Raw genomic sequence first — 11,857 nt, forward strand, 5'->3', positions numbered from 1 at the left:
GTCCGAAAAGCCCCGGGAGTCAGAGACAGCTCTGCGCTGAGACAGAATGGTACAGCGCGTCGAGACAGAGCAGCAGAACCACTGAGAGCAAGAAAAGCTCCAGCGCTCCTTTGCTTTGCTTTCACAGAGGAAGACAAGAGGGGGAAGGGGGGGAGGCTGGTTTCTTTAAGCTGCAAAAGGAGCAGTAGAAAGTTAAAGCCGGAGGAACGAAGGGGGGAAGGCAAATCACTCACTCCGCTCGCAGACGCACTGGATGTGGGAAGCGGTAGCGCCAGAAAGCTCCGGATCATCGCGAAATGTTGCAATGGAAGGCGCAGGGTCTGACTCGCCCGGAGCAGCAAGAGGAGCAGCAGCAAACGCGGTATGAAGAGGTGGTCTGTCAGCAGCAGCCTGCGGAAAGAAGCGCCAGCAGCCCAGCAACCCTCCCGTCCCCCTGGATCGCCCCAAAGCCGCAGCGCGCTGCGGGGAATCACAGAGGACCCAGCCCGTGGGTCGCCACAACAACAGCAGCAGCAGAGGCAGCAGCCCCGTCCCGGCGGCGGCAACATGGCCTCGGCTGTTAACGTTTCGGAGCCGGAGAGCAGCAGCGGTGCTGGTGGCGGTGGCTGCTGCAGAGACCCCGACCGGCCGGGGAGAAGCTGCAGCAGAAGGCGGAGAAGGACCGGAGGGAACAGACGCGCCGCGGCGCCGGATCTGGAGTATCTGCAGCGGCCAAGCTACTGCGATGCAGCTTTTGCCTTGGAGCAGATTTCAAAGGTGCATTAATCTCTTTCCAGATTTTTGTGGGAGGCGAGGGTAGTTTCTCCGGGGTGGAAAGGGGAGATGAAAATGAAACAGCCACCAATAAAACGCTGGGAGAAAGGGGAAACGACGCCTGTGAGTCCCATGCCCTCCTTCCCTCCCTTCTTGTACACATTTTCCCTGGTGTGTGTTTGTGCTTTTGATTCCTCTCATTAAACTTACCCGGGACAGTTTCACGGTGTTTTGCCTTGTGGGTCACTCTCCTCTCTCTCCCTAGTCTCTTCTTGCCTCTTTCTTTGCTTTGCTTCTCTCCATCCCTCTGTAGTGCCGTTCAACTTCTATAACACCAGGCTGTAACAGGGGAAAAAGTTTCAATGGTTCCCTTCTTTTTGGCCGAAGTTTTGCTTTGTTACGTTTTCCAATAAGTGTGGAGTGGCGGCTTCCTTAAGAGCGAAATCCTGTAGTAGAGAAAGTTTGTAATGTTTACCCCCAGCGGCTGGAGGAAAAATGAAAGTTGTAAACAAATTGCCACCTTAAATCTGCCGTGCAAGTCAGATTGAGTCCCCCTGGATCGTTGCTTTTATTGTTAATATTAAAATGCTCCAAGTGCAGGAATTTCATGGAAACTTGACTCTGGCGCACGCACACACAGGCACGCACAAATCCCGCTTGTTACTTTTGCAAGGGAAAAAAATGTTCAAAGTAAACAACATCGAGCCATTGCCTTTCTTCAGAGATCGTTTCATTCCAGGGAGCAGATTTGTAGGCTTTGCAGTAAAGGGAAAGGGGGAAAAAATCCATGTGGCTGCCCTCTTCCGTTCACAAATATTGTCGTAGCTTACAGATGGCTGCTCTACTTCCTAATTCAGATCACACAGCGTCTCCAAACTCTATGGAAATGAATTACTATTAAGCTTATGATCTTACAGCATTGCTAACCACGTGGAACATGCATTTACTACAGAGTTGGTGCCGAGAGCTGGGATCAGGGACACGGCAACAAATTGTTACACAGTAGCGTTCCCCCACCAACAACCCCCATTCAGCCCTGTAGAGATGTAACAAGAACAGGAAAGGGATTTTTTTTCTTGGCATGCCTGTGCGATTCATCTGCATTGATTATTTCTCCCCTAGTGTTGTAAATCTTGCTAGCATGAATGAATTTTTGCAAATTGAATTGATAGTGGTGACTTCATTACAGGAAAGCTGCGATCAGTTACTCAAACCAGGGAGCATGCACTGTCTGCGTCATTTTACGGATCTCAAACAGTGATGTGATCCCAAAACTCTGTATTGATTTATGAATAGGAGAATTAGCAGCAAATAGACATCTTAGTCCATACAGCTGATTGCAGTGCACATGAGATGCTCAACAGGGTCATGGAATAAAACCTTTAGCAGAGATGTCTTTCTAATGGCACAGTCTGTCGTATTATTGTTCGCAATCAATTGGACACTGTGAGGCTATTTACCTTTATGCATTAATAATTGCTTTGCTTCTGGTTGCCCTCCAGCCCACCAAAGGTATGTGCTTTGGGGGTGTGTGTGGTTATTTCCAGGCGTTTAACTGATAACCTTTTCTTGCCTTGCAGGGGAAGGCTACTGGAAGAAAAGCACCGTTGTGGCTAAGAGCGAAGTTTCAGAGACTGTTATTTAAACTGGGCTGTTACATTCAAAAAAACTGCGGAAAGTTTTTGGTTGTTGGCCTCCTGATATTTGGGGCTTTCGCTGTAGGATTAAGGGCAGCTAATCTCGAAACCAACGTGGAGGAGCTCTGGGTAGAAGGTAAGACCTGATCTCTCTTCTTGTGACTTTCTTCCTTTTACCCCTTCTGTCCTCTATCCCACCCCACTTCTTTCATTTCCAGGGACTGACTGATGCAGATCTATACCAGTATGCACCTAACCCCCCCCCCCCCACCACCACCACCACCTTCCTCACAGCGAGGGGAATTGTGGGTTGCTTAGTAGTTTGGGTGGAAGCCAGGTGGAACCTACAAAGAGTGTGCTGTAATCTGGTCTGGTGGATCGTGTTTTGCTAGGTGGTTTTGGGAAGGAGTGTGTGTGTTGGGTGGAGGGACAGACTGTGGGATGTACCACCTCCGTGTGTGTGTGTGTGTGTCTTCAGGGAGGGCAGAATCAGTGCTGGTGGGGGTGTTGTTTGGGGTTTGTTTGTTTTGTGGTGGTGGTGGGTCCCGTCCCCCCCCCGCCCAGCTGTAATAGCATGAAAGGAAAGTCTGTCCGGAGAGCAGCCCTCCCCTCCGCCATTTTGGGAGTGTGCGCGCCCTCCCCAGCAGCAGAGGGACGAGAGCAGCGCAGCGCGGCGGGGCTGTGTGTGTGTGGTCCTGTTTTTTTGGACTGCTTTCAACTGCGGGGAAAAAACATTTGTCTCAAGGTTTTTAAAAAAAAAAAAAAAGTGAAGCCCAGACTGGAACGCATGTTGGATTGTTTGCAAAGCAGATTAATGTCCCCGAGCGGGTGGGGGCCCAGCTCTGCTGGGGAGAGGGGTAATTCGTTTAGATTAAAACCAGGTTGTTGGGGTTTTTTTTTTTAAGCAGGAGACTAGCAAATTCAGTCAAGCGGAGTTTTTGCAGCGGTGGTTAATCTGCATTGCACTAGCATGTTTAATCAGCAGGGTAGAAATGCTACCTAGATGAACTTGCTAAAGGTTAAGCCATTTTGTACGGTTTAGTGCATTTTTTTTTAAAAAAAGTAGGCTATAAAGGGGGCCCCATCCTGCAGTCCTTGTACATGCAAAGCCCCCACTGCAGCCCCTTGGGGCCTGAGTCTTCTCTCAGGTTTAGTGGGTTTTACCACCATGTCACTCCACTGATGTCAAGGGATGTCTGGATTTACACCATTGTCAGGGAGGAGAAAATCAAGCCCGTATTTTTTTCTTTTTGATAAAACAGTATTAGATTAGGTTCAAATTCTGCCCTCAATTATGTTGGTGTATATCCCCACGAACTCGCTGACCACAATAGTTACTCTGGATTTAAGTTAAAGCATCTTATAGCAGTATCTGGCTCATAAAAATTAATATGGAGCACTGCATAAGTAACCACTACTGAATGGCCCTGTGTGTGTTGAGAAAGCAGTACTGAGTGAAAGGAAAGGGATCAACAGACCATGGGAGTAGTCTGTCTTGCTTTATGGATAGAGAGCATGGCAATTCTATTCCCATTGACCCATTCCCATTCTATTCCAGTTGCAAACCCATTCAGCATTTTGTGAGCTTTTTTGTTTTTAAGATAAGAACTTGTTGATAACTGAATAGTCTTTGTACAGTAGTAGAATTGTTCTAAGTATAGAGGGACCATCCTGCAATCCCTATTCAGACATGCTGAGTAGGAACACAGCAGGATTGTGTCCAAAGTTAGAGATGTGCATTCAGAAGCTGTGATATGAATGTAGTCCATTAGGAGAGCTGTTTACCCTAATTACTACTTCCATGAATAGGGTTTGAATAATTTTTTAACAATGTTTTGTATCTTAACTCTTTGCAAGATTCTCTTGTGGCATTTTAAATGAAATGTTTCAAAATCTTCTCTTCACTCCTTCGCTTCTGCCTCCTGATGGAAACTTAATTGATAAAGTTGGTTTGCACTATTATGCAGTGATTTAGTATCTTAACTATGGTATAACTAATAGCCAGCTATCAGGAACTGTGGTTCCATCTCATGCCACCTGTTTTTCCTGTCAGTTTAATACCAAGAAACTCCCTGATTACTGCACTGGCAGTTCCTGTGTGACCAAAAATGGAAACATGGTTTTCTAGAAAAAATATGATTTACAAAATAGCCATTTGATTTAGTCTCTGCTTTGACCTCTTTTCATGTCATTGGTGCTTCATGGAAAAAATATTTTCCAAATGCAAAAACTCACTTAATAGCCCTCAGAATTTGTAGAGCCTATATTAATTCATAATACAGGTGGCTGTACAGAGTTGACCTAATTTCACTTTTATTGAGTTTAGTTTTCATATCAGTGAAATATTATTAAAACTCTGAATTTGGAAACTTCTGCATTCTTAGATTACAGAAAAGGGTAGTTAATTAAGATGAAAGAGGATATTCTTAATTTAAATTAAATTAACTCCCAGTCCTCCCAGACTGCCATTGTAAGGCCCTGAATAGAAAAGTTTGACTAAATTGTGTGTTTTCTCAATAGAGACTGTATAAATGTTCTGGTCACGAACATGGGTGCTATACAAATAAACCAAATGAATAGCAGTTGCATATTTCTGTGGTTAAAAGTATAAACAGAAGAGAGTGCAGAGTGAGAAGTTGGAGTGGGGAGAAGCATAGAGAGAGTATGATGTTCCTTCTGTGCATAAGTGCTGGAAAGTGATGCTAAAATACCAATTTCACTCTGTGTGCGTATGTGTGTGCACAGTCCTAATTCCTAGCCTACTATACTATTATTTATAGACCCCAGTGTGCTAGGTATGTACTAAAACAGAAGAAGGCACAATTTTCTGGTCTTAAGGAAACTCCTTGCAACCAGTTGTAAAATGATCTGTTTATTAGACTAGATATTTTATTCTGTTTTTTACACTTTGTTTAATAAGATCATTTGAATATGCAGAGTAATATTGGTTGAACACAGCCAATTATATAAAATACGTTTCCATTGCAGTTGCAATAAAATGTTTTATTTTGTTCAAATGTTTAAAATTATCACCTCTCAAGGAATTGTCAGTATTTACATTGGAGACCAACTTGTTGTATATAATGAATACCAGGAACATGGAAGGTCCTACACCACTGAAGCTTGGTAGGAGTGAACTATGAACCTAAAAAATCCTAACTCAAAATTAATTATAAATAGTGAGAATGAAGTTTGACTGAGTTCTAAGATCATCCAGAGTCCAAAATAAATGACGAGAAGTGTATATTTAAAGCTATTATAGCTGAAGTATTTATATGAGTGCTGCAAAAACCCAACTGGTGGGCAAGTTCTCAAAAGAAAAAGAGAGAAAAAGAAACAGCTCTTAAAGCTCTTCATTCTTGCAATTTTCTCTTACTAGATTCCCTACTTCACAGTTTGTGCCAACACACTTGGCCTTTGGTGTGCATACTGGTACCAAGTGGCTTTCCCCTGAATCACTTCTTGGCAGCAACAGTGTCTTAGAGGAACATCTTTTTAATCCATCCCCCTTGCTACTGCTGTCCAGAATATTTTAATTGTTCCTGTATGTCCCACAGTGACACTACCCTCAATTTGATCCCCAAACTCCCTGTCTCCAACACTCCAACATTTCAGGTTCTTCGATGACTGAGCAGTGACTGGGACTTTCCCTTGTTTCCCTCATCAGAAAGATTCACAACCTCAGATTTATTATTATGAATTATTATTATGTAGGCCACAGAAAGCTCAATTGTAGCCTGTTTGGCAAACAAAAGCCATGGCATCTTAATGACACAATTCTATTTGCAGGTGGATCTGTTTGATCATGGACTGCTGTCTGTGGCCGTGCATGCTGGAAATGTAATGATTGTTCAGCTTTCCCCTTACACAGCACACAACACCCACAAGTGCAGAAAGGGTTTTGCATCATTTTCTCTGTGGATGAGTCTTGTTGGCTATAGATAGGGTCATAGATCCAACTGCATGTTATTGTGAAATACCTCTATTGACTATGCACCATGTGCTCAAAAACAATAAGGTGCCCAGATACCACTATGATTGGGCACCCCCTGTAAGAACCTAAATCAGTGAAGAGATAGATAGCAGTGGTATAGATAGCAAATATGTGGGTTCATCCCCAAATAAAGGGTCTGACACATGACTCTTGTAATATGGCTACTGGTGAGGGTTATTGCAGATCACAAGGGGAAAGAGGCTTGTCCCCTTCTCCCTGCCACCTCATTCTACCATCCTTGCACTGCATTCTCACCTTTCTTCCTTTTTCTTGTCACTTGCCCCCTTTTTCTTATCCTCCAATCAGGAGATTAAGAAAAAGGCATCAATATTCAGTGTAGAGACTCCATGCCAGAGATCCTGCCATCCAGGAAAGGAGGTGCTGCAGTTGATCCTCTTCTTTCATGTGGAAAGTGGTTATTTGCAGCAACAGCCCTTTGAGGACCAACTGTGTAAGATAGGCAGAACTCTTTTTTCCCCAGGCAGGTTGAAAGCAAGGGGGAGGGATGTATCAGCAGCCATGTGGAAAGCTCATCTTCAGTACCTGGAACAAATAAAACACATGCTAACCACAACTGAAGAAATGTTCAGTGCATCTGGATAGATGTAGTTTATATGGTAAGGTCCCAGCTGCTCATAGTGTTAAACAAAATGTATTAATCGAGATAAGTTATCCGTAAATTCTATAATGAGGTCACCTCACCCTTTGATACTGTAAAGTAGTAGGCAATTAATCTACCTATGCAGCTCAGGAGTGGGGTAAAGAGGAGGAAGCAAAGTGAGTGAAGCAGACTAGTTTCTTTAAATGGCTGTGCTTCCTTAAATGCTGCATAGGACAGTTAACTTTGAATGACCCCTTCTGGAGGGACAAAGAAAGGTGATAATGTGATAGACCTTCATGGGTCTGCTGCTGCTAAAGTACACATTCCTCTCAGTGGGCCAAATCAATGTGTTTTGCTTGAATAAAGACAGCATGAATTGGCCCAGTCAGAACTGTTGCAACTTGTATGTTTTTGCTTTAAGTTTCTCCACAGTACCAGAGCCTCTTCCCGTGTGGACTTGAATAGTGTTGGGACCTCCTTTCATGGTCTTAGCTGTGTCTACTTTTGCAATAGTGCATTGGCAAAAGGTTGATGAGTGGCAGAGCAGAACTTGCTCTATTGCTGAACCCCAGTGCCATGCTCTGACCTAAGGAATCTTCTCCAGTCACAATTTATGACCATTTGAACCCTTCTACCCAACAGAAGGAAGAAGGAAGATTTAGCTATAAGGGAGCACAAAAGACTCTTTTAGTAGTTCACTTTGTTTGATAAATAACTAGCTATTGGTTATAATAAGATCTTCTAACAAATATTTGAAATAATTTAACTGGTTTGGTAGCAGAGAGTGGTACCAATCTAATAGAGTGGTAAGGATCAGATGGCAGGAAAGGAAGTAATTCAGCATTGGCACTTACTTATCTGTAAACTCCCACTATCTTGCACTGGGATGTGTATTGCAGGATGTGTAATGTGCACTGAGAAGTCTGTTGTTTATCAGAATAAACTTCATGTCTCCCATTTTGTTTGGATAAATGGGTGTTTACTGTTATGTCTAGCAAAAGTAGAAGTAGTAGTTAAAAGTATCATGTGCTAGTCCAGGGACAGTAATATTGGGAATGTAGTCAATATAAAATTATTAGGCTGTTAACGTTAATGGAAACAGAATTTTATTCTTTTAAAAGTTTAACTGTAATCAAAATTGAAGAATGATTCAGTTTGTTTCTAGTTTGAAGGTCAAGAGCAATTTTTAATACATAATACATAAATATCAGTTTAATTTTAAGTGCTAAAATGAGGGGTGACTAACTTCTGTGTTTTTATTTGAACAAACTTATTAAAGTGTTAAGTGAAAATGCGTTAAAAGGTTTTGTTTATTGGAAATATGTCTGTAGCCTCTTCTCAAAGCTCATATGTTAAATAAGAGATCACTGGTGATCTAAGTCCAGTTCTTGGGGGTCAGGTGCCCACATCATTAAAACCACCACCAACACAGTTGAACCCATGTTAGCAGAGCAGGCAGGGGTTAGATGAACATGGAGACTGAACCACACTCTTCCTCTAGATATGGTAATTTCAGGCCAGAATTGATGCACAGTTGTGAGACAGGGTGGGGAAGCTTGTACGTCAAAAAATAATCTGGAAGAGGAATTTTAGATTACTTTTTTATCTTTCAGAGTAGCAGCCGTGTTAGTCTAAGGTGCCACAAGTACTCCTTTTCTTTTTTTATCTTTGAGTCTGGAAGTATTGAAAATACCACACGTGGCCACTACTTAGATCATTTCTAAGATAAGGCTGAAATCCTGGCCCCATTGCAGTCAATGGCAAAATTCTCACTGCAGCCAGGATTTCACCCAAGTGCAGCCAGTGACTTCACTGCAGCAGGATTTCACCCAAGATTTATACAAAAGTGTACCGGATAAATACAGACTGTATTGCCACTGCTTGTGTTGTAACTGTTCTGTGGATGCGAGAGGATCTCAGTTTCCAGAGCAGTCAATTTGTACCCTTCATGAGTTCTAAATCCACTGAAACATTAGTACCGTTTTGGTTTGTTTGTTTAAAATATAAGGACATTTTATTGGTTTGAAGTTAGTGAAAATGTCTTCATTATTGTTATTTCCATACACTGCACACTCTGATCTCTGGCATCAGATTGTCCCCAGTGGATCTAGGCAGGGAGGGAGTCTCCCCTATTTCCGCTTAGAATGTGTGTGTTAGTTTGGGGAGGAGTGTGGCCTCCACTGCACTATTTATCCCCTCCATCCTCCTGTGCTCCATGTGAATTCCTGTACTCTGTGGAGTTCTGGTGATGGTGAAAAGGATGGGAGGGGACTTTCTGCAGCACTGTTCCTTGTAGAGCCCAGGGATTTCAATGCAGAAATCCAGGTGTAAAGTAACATAGTTCAAAGCTGTGTGCTTTCCTTTGGGTCCCCTTTGCCACTGCTGCTGAACAGCCACAGGGGAAACCTAGCTATTGGAAGTACAGCTCCTGCTGGAGTTGTGGTGCCAGACAGGAGGGTGTGAAAGGAGCAGAAGCCATACCTGTTACATGGCTTCTGTCTCTGTGCAAACAGGTTTTCCCTTCCTCATCCAGAGGGTTGGGAGAGGGAGAGAGGCCTCTAAAATCCCTGGCTCCTCAAGTCCATTTCAGCAAAGGAGGGTGTTCAAGGAAAGCTCTACAGCTCCTTGTGTGGTTTTCATTCCCCCACCTCTGCTTCATCCATTTCAATGGATTTTTCAAGATTTTTCAATGGCAGGAGAGAATCCAGTCCCTGTTATCAAACAATGTCTGTGGTGGCTTCCCAGAATGTAGTAATACTGCACTGTGTATGCATGTAACAATTTTTGACCCTTCAACAGGTTTAAAAGCTAGCATATGCAACTGGATGTTTCAGTTATACATAACTGTTAGGAGGCTCCAAAATATGACAGCTTCCAGATGTATGAACCGACTGATCCGTTTGTTTAGATTATGCTCCACAGCTGATGCCTAGATTAGTGCTGGCTGGACGAAGCTATGGGAGATTTGTCTGGTTTCCACAATGCCATGTTTATATTTCATTTGGATTTCTCCTTCAAAGCTGACCTCTCTGTGACCTGCTGGAGCTGCGTCCACTAGGATGCTAGCTTTAACTTGTCTGCAACAGCTTTTATTTTAGTATCTATTGGGGTATGTTCTCAACTTGACACTCATGGGCTTATGTGCATGACTCCTGTTAACACAACTGTGAGTTATGCATTTAAATTACTATTCATTCAGATTAGTCTATGCCCATACGAGTGTCCTCTTCCTTGTGCCCTTTAGTGGGCAGAATTTGAGAAAATTTTGGTTTGATAAAATGTTGATTTTGAGATAGACCTTATAATACTATTGCTTGTTAGGTGTTTCTTCTTGTAAATTCAGCAAAATTTGTGTTCTTGACCTTGTAAAATATATCACCTCTAAAGGTGATAATATAGGAATATAAATTACTCAATAAGCTTGATCTTTTTGAATTTGGAGAACAGAAGTTGAACAGCTTAGTTTTACCTAGCAGTCCTTTATTTTAAATGGACAATAATACCTTATGTCCACCCTATCTCTGCAGATCTACAATGGTACATATTGCATTTTCTTCATCTTACTTATTCATCTCTCATATCTCATAGGTTTTTCTCTCCCCCTCCCCTTTCCCCCATGTGTGTTTGTTAGTGACTGTATCTGGAAAAGCTGAAGAAAGAATAAAACTCCTTAATCACAAACTGACAGCACTATATTAAGGAGCTTACTCTCCCTCAAAGTTTAGGAAGATTTAGATGCACAACTTCCAATATTGTTCATAGTGGCTACATGAGTAAATTGTCTCTGCCTTGTTGAGGAAACAGATTACTTAGGTAATACTCCGATAGCAGAGCAGTCAGATTATTAAAAATGTACTGTCCATATTGAAAACGTATAGTGCACTAAGATACATGCTTCCTATCTGGATAGCTTCTGAACCATGAAGTATAGAAAAATAGTGTTTTTCCCTGCACCTGTATGTAATGTGGTCTATGATATTTTTTATTCTAAGTCTAATGTTAATCAAGAAACCTAGATAGAATAGGCTATATTTATCTTTGGTGTAACTAATCACACTGTAAATGTAAGACCAAGGATACATTTGGCCCATTGTGTATTGCTTAGTGTGTTGCGTTTGTTTGTTTTAAAGAAATGGGAGTTACACTCACAAGAAGTAGATTTAAATAAAGCATCAAGGGAAAGATATTTTTTCTTGTTGTTCTTGGCTTTGTGAGTCCTTGTTTTTTAGACAACAAACCTTCCTTTTAATAGGAAATTTTAGGTAAAGTTTATGTTTATTATTTTCTGGCAGTGTGGATGTTCTTCAAATATCATTGTTTGCTTTACCCATCCTACATTTTGCAAAAGGAAGTGGTATATGGGGGTAAAATGCTCTTATGTATATGTTGACTATATATATATATTTTTTTTTTTTTTTTTGATGGGAGGAGGACTTTAATTTTATCTTAAATAAACATTTCAACTTTTACTTTTGTTTGGTAATTTGGAAAAATGTAGTTGTTTCAGGTCTTGAGTAAAATACATTGGGGATGAACGAATGAGGAAAACCATAAGTTGACTCCCTCTGAGAACCAGGGATGTTGTTTTAGAGATTTATACTAGAGCGCCATTCCAATTTCAAATATACAAGTCATCATTGTGTATTTGTAACATCTGTATATTGTCCATGTGCAGGTTTGCACAAACAGAAGCAGATATTTTAAGGCACATATGCAGTGGTGCACACCCAAATACCTGAGGTTGCAATTGAGCCCTGGAACTGTAACATCATTAATATTAAGCTAAAGAAACAGTTTTCTTTTGTTTACCAAGCAGATACATTTGTGCTTTTCCATCAATATCCAAAAGCTAAGTGCAACAAACTAGAAATG

The 11,857-nt window shown here is 41.8% G+C and overlaps 1 protein-coding gene across 2 annotated transcripts in view; it reads left to right on the plus strand.

The window, feature by feature from the left end:
- The first annotated feature begins 531 nt into the window (after positions 1–531).
- The window catches only part of PTCH1 (patched 1), a 73,177-nt gene continuing 61,851 nt past the window's right edge, over positions 532–11,857 (plus strand). Inside the window, exons 1-2 of one of the 2 annotated variants that reach the window (XM_077816382.1) lie at positions 532–756; positions 2,334–2,526. In XM_077816382.1, coding sequence (XP_077672508.1) covers positions 547–756; positions 2,334–2,526 — 403 coding nt within the window. In that variant the 5' untranslated portion in view covers positions 532–546. The remainder of the gene's footprint in view (positions 757–2,333; positions 2,527–11,857) is intronic. The other variant, XM_077816383.1, reaches the window with a different exon arrangement.

Source organism: Eretmochelys imbricata, chromosome 5 (genome assembly GCF_965152235.1).
Source record: "Eretmochelys imbricata isolate rEreImb1 chromosome 5, rEreImb1.hap1, whole genome shotgun sequence".
NCBI lineage: Eukaryota > Metazoa > Chordata > Testudines > Cheloniidae > Eretmochelys > Eretmochelys imbricata.